The sequence below is a fragment of the Oryzias melastigma genome, linkage group LG22, assembly GCF_002922805.2.
Source record: "Oryzias melastigma strain HK-1 linkage group LG22, ASM292280v2, whole genome shotgun sequence".
Classification (NCBI taxonomy): domain Eukaryota; kingdom Metazoa; phylum Chordata; class Actinopteri; order Beloniformes; family Adrianichthyidae; genus Oryzias; species Oryzias melastigma.
In genome coordinates, this window is record NC_050533.1 from 1086684 (window position 1) to 1100376 (window position 13693).

At 44.3% G+C, this 13693-nt stretch overlaps 2 protein-coding genes across 3 annotated transcripts; one reads left to right on the forward strand and one right to left on the reverse strand.

The window, feature by feature from the left end:
• Positions 1–199: 199 nt before the first annotated feature.
• Positions 200–4291, reverse strand: cdkn3 (cyclin-dependent kinase inhibitor 3). Of its 2 annotated transcripts, XM_024275831.2 has the most exons (9): positions 3998–4291; positions 3606–3699; positions 3483–3538; positions 3354–3398; positions 3050–3094; positions 2273–2495; positions 1839–1870; positions 1659–1762; positions 200–449 (listed from the first exon to the last, which is right to left on the reverse strand). In XM_024275831.2, exons 2-9 carry the CDS (start codon positions 3683–3685, stop codon positions 360–362), a joined length of 675 nt encoding a protein of 224 aa, XP_024131599.1. In that variant the 5' UTR covers positions 3686–3699; positions 3998–4291; the 3' UTR covers positions 200–359. The 2 variants fall into 2 exon arrangements, with proteins under 2 accessions (XP_024131599.1, XP_024131608.1); XM_024275840.2 differs by lacking the exon at positions 3050–3094 and having other exon boundaries at positions 3998–4250.
• A 1788-nt stretch (positions 4292–6079) lies between these two features.
• LOC112143218 lies at positions 6080–11796 on the forward strand. Its single transcript, XM_024267035.2, has 13 exons — positions 6080–6248; positions 6309–6473; positions 6547–6632; positions 6767–6885; positions 6952–7072; positions 8034–8172; positions 8248–8352; positions 8422–8502; positions 8814–8959; positions 9057–9137; positions 9221–9899; positions 10628–10731; positions 10803–11796. Exons 1-13 carry the CDS (start codon positions 6207–6209, stop codon positions 10879–10881), a joined length of 1947 nt encoding a protein of 648 aa, XP_024122803.2. The 5' UTR covers positions 6080–6206; the 3' UTR covers positions 10882–11796.
• Positions 11797–13693: the final 1897 nt, after the last annotated feature.

Consider the following 13693-nt stretch of genomic DNA (forward strand, 5'->3'; position numbering starts at 1 on the left):
GACAGTTCGTGTTTTCAGTCCGAATGACAGAAAACGGCTTTAATGACACGAATATTTCAGTTTACTGTTTGAGCTGCAGAAATATTGAACATCTTAAAGATAAAAACATCAAACTAGGAGAATAAACGGTTCGATTTGGACAGAAGTTTCCAGTTTCTGCTCACACATCCGTCAGAAAACAAATATTTCATCAATTTATCAAATGTTTCAGTTCAAACCTTTAATTTTGTCTCAGATTTGATTCAGGTTGGATCTTCTGGATTTAGAAGGAAAATATATTAAAGAATTTGATATAAAGTGCATCTGGGAGGGAAGGGCTTGTAAAGGAATCACAGGTGATCTGCAGGTGACGTCCTGGATCAGCGGGACACCGAGCGCTCTCTGGACGCTTCGCCATGCTCCCCGCGCGCCGCCACCTTCTCTCGAAACTCGTGAAGGAAGTTGTACTGCTGCAGCGGGACGAAAAAACAAAAAATAAATAAAAACTGGAACAAATTCAGAGAATCAAAGACTGGAAATCAGCTGAAAAAGTCACAAAGTTCCAACAAATAATTGAATGTCTGTTACATCCTTTAATCTGTAGCATTAATATTATTATTATTGAAATCCTTATTTTTACTGTGAAACAGTAAATAATTTCATCACTGGTTCTTTTTTAGACAGCATTGATGCCAGTAATCGAAATGTTTTGATAAGCATTTATAAACTAAACTTCAATTAAATGTTTTATAGACATTATTTTTACTTGGAAAAACATTAAATGTATTAAAGGTGTAAATCTGTTCCTCCCTCAGGAGGATGAAACTCTCATGATCAGTTTTGGGGTATTTTTTTAGATCCACCATTAAATAATAATGGGGTAAACTAAGTGTTATTCTCAGGGCCCCCAGAGTGCTGGGGGACATAGGCGACCGCCCTCCTTTGCCTGATGGTAAGTCCGCCCCTGGCTTCCATCCCACAATAAATTGAGTTTAACATAAATTAAATTAGCGTTACGAAACATCAATGATGTCAGAGAGCGGGCAAACACATTCTGGCAGGGGGGGGGGCGTAACATGTCCCAACACTCTTCTATGCTGATGATATCCAGCTCTACATTATCCTGAATACAAAAGTAGTTTATTCAAGTAAACTATACTCAGTCTGTATTAAAAGTGAGGCAGTATACTTGCTGTTTACTTTTTATATACAGTCAATATACTGTAAACTTAAAAAGTATTCAGTCAGTATACTTCCTACACTACATATGGATGATCTGTAGTATTTATACTGACACTTATACTCAAAGATACTTTGATTTTTAGTTAACTTCAAGACTTTCAGGTTTAACTGAAGTCAGACTTGTTTCTAAACCTGAGATTGTTTTTGGATCTGAAATGAGCCGCGTTTTATTTTATTTCATACTTTTTATGTTTCTAAACTTTAAATTAAAAAAATACAAATTGCTTTAAGTGGAAAAATAAAATATGTTCTTTTTTATTTGTGTTTTCTTCATATTTCTTTTGGTTAAACTCCTTCATCTGTTTTTTGTAAAAACCTGAACAGAAAATATACATTTTTGATTAATTTTACATAAATTTACGTCATTTTTAGAACTCAACAGCTTTAAAAAAATCCCCAGATTCTTCGTTTCCTGCAGACAGAAGCAGCTTCCTCACCTTCACCGTCTGTATGGCTCCTCTTCCTCGCAGCTCCCTGAGGAGCTCCATGGCTTTGCCCGCCGTCATGGTAACGGAGAGCCGAAGCAGCAAACAGGCGGCGACTGAGGAAAGACAAGAGCATGAAGGCGGCGGGACGGTGCGTCCGGACTCACTTCAGAACAAGGTTTGGGTTCTCACTCAGAGCGGATCGTCCCAGACCTCCATAGCAGCTGGAAGAGAAGAACGGCTGACGTTATCGCAGATTTAACACATTCAAGCTTCAAAATAAAACTTCATTTAAGCAAAGTTAATGAGCAAAACAGAAAAAGTCTGAATTCTCTCATCATTTGTACATTTTGCCCTAAAACTTTTTTTTTCCAGACTTTTTCAAACTATTTTTCTGCTTTTTCACCTATTTTCAGTTCAGACAACTTCAGATACAAATAAAAAATGTTCTTTTAAAATAATAAACATAGAACAGAGAAATAAAAAACAGGTTTGAAAAAGCAGCTAAAGGTCAAAGAAGTTAGAAAGATTGAATATATAAAAGACACAAATATCTGAAAAATGTGCATGAAAACATGTTTGAGTTGAAGTTTGCTGAAACAAAGACGTCTCAGACGGAGCCTCACTGGATCAGCGTCTTCCTGCCGTCCTGCAGGCGGCGCTGCAGCTCCTCCAGGATCCGGCAGCACTGCTCCAGCTCCGGCGCCTCGCCGTCGGGGAAGGGCCAGTGCTGCACGGCGAGGCCGCGCTGCTTGTAGGCCTCCAGCAGGGTGGGGACTCGGTACCTGCTGAGCTCCCCTCTGGTGCAGAACACAAACACATCCTGCACCCCCTGGTGGTGAAGCTCCTCTGAGGAGAAGAAGAAGAGTGGAAGTGTCTCCAGCAGAGAAGATGAACCAAAAATCTACAAACTTTTAGTAAAAAAACTGCAAAAATAACCAGAGATTTCTACAAGAATTCTCGTGGTTTACAAAAAAGGTTAAAGAGAAACGGTTGAAAAATAAGAATCAGATGAAGAATTGATCAAAACTGAATCATCTCAGATTCAGTAGAAGCTGTTGAAGTCTAGAAAGTCGGATTTAAGTTCTCTGCATGTTTGGTTTATCAGAGGCGTTCCTCAGGGATCATATTCAAGACCTCAGACGTTTTGATTCGTTCAACGTTAATATAACTTTGTTTTCTGCTACAAATGATCTACAGAAACGTCTGAACATCATCAGTCCTGAAGTTCTAGGAAGTGTCTGCTCAGGTGATGATACCTGCCTGCAGATCGTCAGTTCACCACTTTAAACATCTCATCTTTTTGAGTCTTTTTCTTCAGTGTTTTGTTCATCATTTCCTCCTTTAGTTCCTTCAGGATCTGCTGGTTCAATCTACACCTGAGCTCAGGTGAGCTTTCACACCTGAAGGAAGCCGCCTCCCCGAAGGATCAAACCTCAGGTTGATTTCTAGAACAAAGTCACAATTCTGCGGTTTGGGAAACATTTGAAAGGAGATAAAAAAGATCCAGACGTGAAGAACTTTAAAGGTTAAATAAAGATGAGAAATGAAACCGGATTTGTCCCAAACAGGTTTACAGTTCAGGCGAAAACATTTATTTTAATGGACAGAATCAAAGCTGCAGATTAATCAGAGTTACATTTTCTAAACTTGATCATCGAAATGTTAAATAACACGACTGATAAGACGTAAACTAAAGAGACTCACCAACATCTTTCTGCAAATCTCTGCGGATGTTTTTGTATTTGCAGCCTGGAATCAAAGAAGAAACTGAAATGATTCATATTTAAAAATTAAACTATAAAACAACAGTAAATCCGGTTTAATCCGGTTTACCTGGAAGTCCAGAGATTCCCAGGAACTGCGAGGACTCGACCACGGACAGAGGTAACCTTAAAGCACCACAGAGCCGTGAACGGACGACACTGATGGAGGATTTTATGATAAGAATCTTCATACCATGAAATGTGCAGCGGAGTCAGATCCACCTCTCCCACATCCTCATCCTCAGAGGAAGAGTCAAACTCGTGAGTTCTCATTTCCTGAAGAGACACTGAACGCACCAGAAGACAGAAAAATCGATCAGAATGTCCTTAATCAATAAAGATCCATTTCTGATAAACAAAATTACAAATGTTTGGTAAAAACTTCAACCTGATGACCTTTAAAAAAACGTGTAAAAAATCTTTAGGCCCACGTGAGGACAGATCACTAAATAATACTATTAACTTGTACTTTCATTAAAGGTTATCTGAATAAAATATATATGTATTTAACCAAACAGTCAATAAAATGAAACTAAAGTTACATTTGGTTTCAAAAAGAAGCAGAAATCGCTCGTTTCTCCTCACCTGTTTTCCTCCTCCGTCTATTTTGACAGCGATAGTTTAAAAACGGTCTCGTCCAATAGGATTAGTGGATTTTATAAACTCCGCCTACTCTCTAAACAAACTGATGGGAGGTGCGCTCGATGCATTTTCCGGAATCATCGAGACGGGCGGTGTTAGTAAAATGAACGTTTTGTTCGATGCAGTAAAAGAAGTAATCCGTGTTTTCTATCATGAGAGTCTAATACATGTAGAGGTGAGCTTTAGGTTTGAACAAAAGTAAAAAAGAGAAATAAATTGAAACATTTTGAAAAATAAACGTGAAGTATCTTTAGAACGATCACTGAACTTTAAAAGCACAAAAACTGTAATTAAAACGGAGTGATGACGTCACCATTCCAACACAACAGGGTTTTTCCACAGCGTCTTTGTTCATTATTCTGATTTTTATGATGATCATTATTCATATAATTTTTAGTTGTAGTAGTAGTAATTAATAGTAATAATAATATAAATAGCAGTAGTAGTAGGTGTAATATTAATAGTCGTGGTATTAGTTGTAATAGTAATGGTAGTAGAATAATTAATAGTAGTAATAGTGGCAGTCGTAGTAGTACCAGCAGTTGTTGTAGTAGTAATAGTAGTAGTTGATAGAAGTCACTGTTTTGGTAGTAATAGTAGTATTGTAGTAGTAGTAGTATAAATAGTCATAATAATAGTAGTATAAATAGTAGTAGTACTAATAGTAGGAAATGTAATAGGGATTGAAGTAGTACTAATGGTAATAGTATTTTAAGTAATAGTAGTAGATACAAGTTTTAGTATTAGTAGTAACAGTAGTATAAATAGTAGTAATAGTATTAGGTGTATTTTAAATAGTAGTAATAGGTGTAATGCAATAGTCGTATTATTAATAGCAATAGTAATGGTAAAAGCAATCTTAGTAGTAATAGTGATAGTAATAGTAACAGTAGTAATAGTAATGGTAGTAATTGTACTAGTTGTAGTGGTAGGAAATGTAATAGTAGTAATATTAGTAAGAGTAGTAACAGTAGTTATAGTAATAGCAGTCGTAGTACTGACAATAGTATTAGTAATAGTAGAAGTAGGAGTAGTAATAGTATTACTAGTATTAGTAATGTAAAATTGTCGTGGTAGTATTAAGAGTAGTAGTAATAGTAGTGGTAATAGTACTAATCACAACTGTTGTTATAATAAAAATACTTTCATTTGATTCATCAGATTAATACAAAAGTTATTTATTATTGATGCAATTATTCATGAAGAACAGAGAACAATTATGACTTTTCATGTTATTTATTTTTGGTCAAAAACATAATATAAATATGAGTTTTCATCCAGAATTAATTATTAATGAACCGTTTTTATTCTGGATCTTAGAAAGTGAACAAACAACATGAAAACATTTCCTGTTTTCACTGATGTAACTGAGCCAATAAAGGTTTTTCATCTTCAAACATCAGTAAAAACAGAAATAAAACATGCAGAACGCTTTAGCATCATTATTGTCTTTATTAAATGTGGATCAGAACGAAGTTCTTCTCCAGGTTTTACTGGGTCTGTCCATAGACTGTATATAAAATAATATAAATAATGAAATAATATTTTTACAGTCTATGGGTCTGTCCCGTGACGGTCCGTCACGAATCCTCAGCAGCTCAGCTGAACGTCCTGCAGGAACCGGCTGTCCTCAGGGCGGGAAAGGAGCCCCCCAGGACCGAACAAACCTTTGTGGATTACCTGAGCAGTTTGAGAGAAAACCCTTTAAAAATAAGGACATTTTATCAGGGAGGGAGAGCCTGATTTACACTTTTATTTGGTAAAACATCTTTGAGGTTTAAAATCTTCTTTATGATCGACCATAAAGTCATCAAATAACAGCTAAATCATGTTGAAGAGGCGCTGAAAACCAAATTTAAACCTTTTGTGATGCATGTTTTCCATAACAAACGTAAATCAAAGCAGTAAACATGAACCCTGCGTGGGGGNNNGGTCCTGCTGCCCGTCCTTCTGGTGGATGACTAATAAGGAGGAGTCTTGGCGCCGGCGGGCGTTTCCCTGCAGGTTCCTCTCTTCCTTTGGCTGCTGCGTTACTTCCTCAGCAGAGCTGCTGGCAGGAGCGTCACCTGAGCAGGTACGGCTCACAGACAGGAAAACCGCCTCAGATCCGGACCAGGACGGTGGAGCTGGTCGGTTTGTGTCTCTGCAGATCATGAAGCCTCAGGAGGTCCAACTCGTCCAGGAAATCTCCAAGGTAAAGAGACGGAGCAAAACAGATCAAGAAGATGTCAGATTGTGATCCCGCCTCTTCCAGCTGCAGAGCATGGTTGCCGAGCTGAGGGTGGGCTTCAGCGGCGCCCTGCTGGAGCTGGGTCACATCCAGCACGGAGACCTGTACCTGAAGGAGGAGCTGGAGGAGAACCGCAGGAGCTGCCGGAAGAAAGCTCTGCGGCTGGAGACGCTGGTGGAGTCGCTGAGGGTGAGTCTCCGCCCGACGGCTCCAGGTGTGTCGTGAGGCCGGTCAGGTACAGACAGGTGTGTGAACCTTCCAGGAGGAGCTGGAGACGATGAGGAGGCAGGTGCTGCAGCTGCACGACACCAAAGCTCAGCAGGACGGAGAGAGCAAACAAACACAGAGGTAAAACTCGACCGCTCGAGGATCTTCTAACGTCAAACTTCTGCTTTGATGGACATGAAAACGTTTCATCCAAACGTGGGGAGTTGAGTTTAGAACCAGCGGCTGATGTTTGACCGTCTCCCTCTGATGTCCAGCTGTGACCCGGCAGAACCGGCAGGTGAACCGCGTTCAGGTGTGGCCCGCCCCTCCAGAGGGAAGCTGCTCCTCCACTGTTTCCTGCAGGGCCTGAAAGCCGGGCTGAGCGAGGGCACAGGTCGGACCCCCCCAGACTGAAGGAAAGAAACATGTTTGGGTTTAATAAAATCAGCTGTTCTTGCAGACGCGCGCCACCAGGTGGCAATGCAGCTGCTGCACTCGGAGTGGGAGTATGTGTCGACTCTGAACCAGCTGTACGACCGGTACCGGACCCCCCCGGCCCATCAGCTGATGGTGGAGCCAAAGTGAGTCAGAGGGCAACGTGCTTGTGTGTGTGTGTGTGTGTGCTCTTGTTTCTCTATCCTTGTGAGGATGCATTCTTGAAGAACAACCTTTCTTTTAAGGACATTTGTGTTTGTGAGGAAATGTTGCCATGTCCTCATGAGGAAACTCCTCGGATGAGCCCATTAGTTATCCCGAAACTCCTCTCAAAGGTTCAAAGCGTGACCTTATAGAGATGGAAATGCCAGAAAAGTACATCTGTGAGCTCGTGCTCTTCAGCTCCCACTAGTGGACACACGGAGGTTGTGCAGGCGAGACAGAGCTTATTTCTAACTGGCTAAGACCAGGAAGTTTGTGATTGGTGGAGCCAAAGTGAGTCAGAGAGCAACATGTGAATGTGTGTTGGTGTCTCTGCATGCACATGTGTGTGTCTTTATGCACATGTGTGTGTCTCTGTATGCACATGTGTGTTTAGGTGCTTTTATCGTGCGTCTTTGTGTGCGTGTTTGCATGTTTGTGTCTTTGTTTGGTTGTTTGTGGAGATGGGGCAAATTTTTCTCATTTTTCAGTATTTCTCATCTGAAATATAATGAAATAATTGAAACTATTTTTAATCTAAAAACATTAAGAAACTGATTTCACCTCATTATTATATTTTTTTCACTTGTTTTCTCTCTACATTTTCTCACCATTTGAGAACTTTTTCTTGAATTTTACTTTAACTTTTTTCCCTCCCTTTTATAATGCAAACAAGAAAAAAAAATATTAAAAAACTGATTCTTTTCAAATCATTTTTCAAATACTTTTGTTTTTTTTCTTTACATACTCCTTTGAAACATGTATTGTTTTCTTGTTTTATTATTATTATGCTTTCACCTTCACACCTTTTTAATCTTCATTGGAAAAGCTTTGCTGCCACCTGGTGTTCGGAGGTGGTATTTGTTCCTTCCTGGATCTCCTCAAAGCTTTCTCTCTGTGCTCCAGTCAGACGTACGTGAAGTTCGTGGAGCAGCTTCTGCAGCGACACCTCCTCTTCAGGAACACCCTGCAGGAGCGCCTCTCCACCCAACACTGGAAGTCTCTGGTTGGAGACATCCTGGTGCAGCTCATCGGTCAGAACGATGTAAGATGAGGTTTCCTCGCAGCATCAGGGCTGATGTCTCCAACGACGCTCAGAACGGTTCTTTCTGGTGTCCAGACAGCGTTTTCAGACACCTACCTGGGCTACACCTCCACTCTGGCCTCCTTCCTGTCCCTGGAGTTCAGCAGACTGAACCACGTGGAGAAACGTCCGACAGTGCAGGTACCTCCTCCATCCATCCATGCAGAGAAGATGCTTGGAGACGTACAGACGGAGAATTCTGTCCTTCAGACGGAGGAGGAGGAGCTAAAGCTGCTGTCGCTGCTGCTGGCGCCGGTCACTCGAATACACAGTTACCTGAGTCACATCCAGGTGAGTCGGCATCTTCTGTGCGCTCGTTCACTCCAGCGATTCTTCATCTCAGAAGAACAGAAACAAATTCATTTACGTCAGAGGATTAAATCGTCCAAATTCCATGGGTTTTGTTTTCTAACAGAACATTGTGAAGTTGTTTCTGTGAAGTTATTCTTCTTGAAGGTCAGATCAGATCTTGAAGATCAGGTTCTATGAGTTCAAACGAGGACCTGAGGTTTTCAGGGAGAAGATTCTGCTGCTGTGACCTTCAGCTCCTCAGGCTGTCATGTGACAGAGGGCGTGGTCTTTGTTTGGACCTTCTGCTGCAGAACCTGCTGCAGTGGACCGGCAAAGAGCATCCGGACTGCAGCCTCCTGCTGGGCTCGGAGCGTGCGCTCAGGAGCACTTTGTCCCGCTGTCATGTGATCCTGGAGGAAGAGGTTCGGTGGGAGGAGGAAGAGGAGGCGGGACAGAGGCGAGGAAACACGGAGACCTTTTTTCCGATACTTTCTTGAAACTCTTCTTCTTCTGGAGAAGTTCTGCTGTGACTGATGGACGTTTGTCTTCTGCAGCTACTGCGATGCTGCAGCTGCATCCAATGCAAACTGTTGTCTCAGAGCTCAGGTGACCAGAGACGAGCCGAACGCTCACAGGTGAGTGTTGCCACGGCGACGCCTCAGGCAGGTAAGACATCCAGCTATAGGTTCCATCAACGGTCGTGTGGTCTGTTCTCCAGAGACGGTAAGTCCATCACCGGCGACGGCTGCCTCTCCATGCGTCTGGAGTGCTGGTCCTGCAGCCCGGTGCGCAGGAAAGGCTGCAGGAGGGAGGAGGAGGCGGCGCCGGGCCTGGCGCCTCGCCGCTGCGCTCATGCATGCTGCGCTTATGCTTGCGGCGCTCAGCTCACTCCTGACCCCGCAGGCTGGGGGGAGAACAGCGACTCAGGTCAGGGCACCTTCAGCCAGCGCACCACCAGATGCACCACAGAGCTGGAGGCATCCCGGACAAACCCCAGCCTGGAGGACGGAGAGACCGACCCCGAGGACACCTCCGCCTTCGACTACTCCTCCGTCACCTCCTGCAGCCCCGACGGCACCCTCCGCAGGGAGGTGGAGGAGAGCATCAGCGGGGAGTACGAGGAGGAGGACAGCCAGGTGCCGGTGCTGCTGAAGCCCTCCGGCTGCCAGCCGCAGGCCAAGGAGGCGCCGAGAGAGAAGACGGTCTGCCTGAGATGGCAGATCCCCCGACAGACCCCCCACCCCCCCCTCAGGAACCCCACCGGGCCGCCTCTGGACGGGCCGGCACCGTGCCTCCTCAGCTCCTTTGGGAAGAGGTTGGTCAGCGTCCGGAAAGGGTCGCCGCCTCTGCACCCGAAAAGTGCCTTCAGGCCCATCTGGGACGACCCGACCAAGCAGGTATGATCCGGTTCTGGTCCAAGCCCGTACAGGTTTGTGGTTCTGCGGTTCGTCTTCAAACGATTGCAATATTTAACAATGAGCTGCACCGAGAGCGCCTGAAAACCACCAAAGAACATCACTTCCTGTTTACACCTTCCTTCAAAGTAAATGTAGGCGGAGCCAGCTGCAGTTCACCAAACAGCCACCAGTTGGTCTCCATCTAGATTTAAGATACTATGAACATCATGTGACTTTTAAAACTAAATTTAAGCGGGGCGTGGCCATTTGATTGACAGGTACAGTTGAATCCACAACAGGTGGAGATCCTGCAGGATCTTCAGGTTCTGAGGAGATCGGGTCCAAAAGGACGTTTGAGCCGAAGTTTGGAGAAGAAAATCCAAATTTGATCAAGTTTTTTTTGTCAACAGTAAAAAGTTTTGGACAAAATATGGAGCCCTGAAGAACACCGTCACTGAATGGGGGTGGGGTAAATAATTGAGGCCCCTCCCCCTTTCCAGTTTGTAGTTTCTTTAAGAATGACTATGTTGTTCATTATATACACATATATATATATATATATACTTTTTTACTTTCATGAGTTTTTGTTTTCATGTTTCAGAGGAGCGTTTAGTTAAGTAACTTCCATAAACGTCGTTTGAAGCCCGGATCCAGCAGAACTCCATTTGGTTCTGGGAGTTCCATCTTGTTGGAGTCAGTTTTCCTAAAATTCTCGTTTGCTCCCGCAGACGGACTCTGCTCCGGAGAAGGACAGCCGGCCGGGCTTTGTTCCGGTCCAAACTCTGGGCAGACAGAACTTCTACGGTTTCGGTTCCAGCAGGGACGACCTGAGGTGAGTTTCACCTGTCGGGTCGACAGGAGGAGCTTTCCCATGAGGTGACCCGTTTACCTGCTGCTCTGCAGGCCGGTTCTGGCCCACCAGCGAGGCGGCGGCGGCCTGTGGGACAGCGAGGACAGCGAGGATCCCTGCAGCACCGTTTGAACTGTTCTCCCCTCAGAGGCATGATGGGAAATTTGACCTGGACCTTTGAACGGATGGATCTGCATGTTATACAGCAAACAGCCAGTAGGGGGAGCCGTCAGAGCCCAAAGCGACTTCTAGGACACAAAAGGTGTAAATTCAGGTGCAGATGAACTCGTTCTCTGACCTACAGTCACAGGTTTGATTCCTCAAACATCATTTCCATTTAATCCCTTTATGGAAAAATACGTACTTTAGTCCCAAAGAGTCCAATAACGATTTATTCTGGGCTTTTAAATTTAATTTGCTGTTTTTGTTGTTCATTTCTGGTGGCAGCAGACAAAAAAAAAACATATAAAACAAAGAAATTTAAAACAGCTGCCAGACTGGGTTCTTCAGAGTTAAAAAACTGAAATTAAATAACAAACATCTGTTTTTACTCAACTTTGTGCACAGATTTCTTAATGTCTTTCATAAAACTTTAATTCTCCGTTTGTTGGAAAATTTCCTTTTTATTTAAGAAGTTAAATCATTCCAATAAAGTGAATTTTGAATGAAAAAAATACTTTTATTTATTGATATTATTGGGGATTTCAAAATGAAATCTTCCAACGGAAGCCCTTAGAGGACAAAAGGCTCGATTGATTTCTTTTGAATTCTCTTATTCAGTTCATTCTGTCACTAGAATATTGTAAAAAATGGACTCGTGACTGACCTGAGTGAAACAGTAAGACTATAATTGGAATGTGGGCGTGGTCAACGCCAAGGAGATCCAAAAATGACTTAAGCCCAATTCTTTTTCTTTTAACTTGTCCTGTTGAAAAGCTGAAAACAGATCAGAGCTGAAGCCCTCTTTACGGTCACAACATGGAGTTATGGGTCTTCTGACACATGGGGGGTATATTTGTATAAACCTCTTCAGTACTTTCAGCTAAACTTTGTATTGTGTTTGTATTCCTTTTTTGTTGGACCAGATGGAAAGAAGAAAAAGGGGATGTTTGGGGGGGGGGTTAGAATTATTTAGCAATGGTAAATGTTACTCTAAAGGGGCGGGGCTTGTCCAAACACACACTCAAATGTAACAAATATACCTGTTGACTCCTAAATCTTCATGTAATGATAGAGGTCTAGGATGGAGTAAGACAGGCTCCGCCCAGGAGAGGGCGGGGTCCCTGAAGAGCTTCATAAACATTGCCAACCAGGCTCACCCATTGCTGTAATATCAGGGGGGGCCCAGCGCTCAAGGACAAGGACCAGAACCCGAACCACAGGGACAGGGACACCCCCAGGCTCAGATCTGATGTGGTCCTGGGTCATGGTCTCCCCAGAGAACTCTGGGATCCCTCTCCCTGCGTGGAGCAAGAGAGACGCCCAGCCTGGGAAACCGGCCCCCCAAGGACATGACTGCCGTTACTACCAGCCTGGTTCCCCCACCAGGGACAGGGTAGGGGACAGATGATGAGAGGCCCCGCCCTCCTGATGTATCATGAGCGAGTGTTGGAGTGTAGATTGTTGAGGTGTAAAGAGTGCAGGTGTAAGTGGCAGGTAGAGCATCACCTGAATGCTCGCAGTGATGGCATAACATGGTTGCTATGGAGATGAAACCAACAGAAAAGCTGCTTTAAAAGCAGCTGAGTTCATCCTGAACTTGAACCCTCAACAACATCATCCTGAAGGACAGAAGTTTGGTTGATCAAACGCAGAACATGAAAGTTTGAGGATTTGAACTGAATTTCTGACAGTTTTCCAGTAAAAACCAAAGATCAGGTTCAGAATAAGACTGGGTGATTTATTAATCTCATCAAGACCGTTAATACAAAGCAGTTAAAAGGCCACAAACCACGGAACCGGGCGGCCGCTGGACCGGGCCGCTGCAGGAGAACCCCCCCCAGCACCGACACGGGACGTCCGGTTCCACCCAAACGTTTGTTTGTCGCCGCCTCCAAAGCAGGAGGACGCCGCTGCGTATCCAGAGCTGGGGGAGGAGGCGTGTGTGGGGGAGGAGTTTGTCTGCCCTGATGCGTGTTAGAGCGAGTTCAGCGGTTGCTGTGGCAACCGCCGCTTTCAACAGTACAGCCTAAAGTGCACAAAGTGTTTCTGCCAAAAAAACAAAGAAAAAAAAGTCCAAATTCTTCACTTTGCTCCAGAACGGCCGGCGGTTCCGTTCCTGCGAGTCCGTGAAAGGCAAAGGCGCCGGTCTGAAGGTTTTTGGTGGAACCAAGCGGGTTCTCCGCTGCTGCAGAACAGTCCGGGAGCGGCGGGGAACATGGCTTTCCTCAGCGTCTCAGATTGTCTGTGAGTTCAGGGCGACGGTTCGATTCCTCCGACCGTAGCAGCATCGGATCATCAGGAAATATCTGACCGAACGAGGGGGGGGGGTCACTTTATACAAAGATTCCATTAGTGTATACATGTTATCTATACACACGGTATCCACACACATGTACAGGTCAAAGGTCAGGGGGCGGAGCTTTGTTCTAAACTTCAGAGGCAACTTTCTGTTTGAGACTTCAGAAATGAGAAGGCACATCTGAGCGCGCTCAGGACAAGCCGGTGTCTCTGTGGGGGGACCAGCTTTGGTGGGACGACGCCAACTTCCAGTGCAAAGTTTGAATACAAACGCAGAAGAGCATAGGGGTGGGGGGTGAAGAGCACAGTGTCCACTGAACGGGTCAGGATCCGGCCGCAGCGTCCGCACTCCAACGTCCGGACTCGAACCCGCGGCTTGGCCTGAACCTGAAGTGCAAAAGAGCGCCCCCCGGGTCAGAGGTCAGCTCTGTTTTGAAAGGCAACGTGTTGTGGCTTCGGGCCGACGCGACTTGCTACGATACAG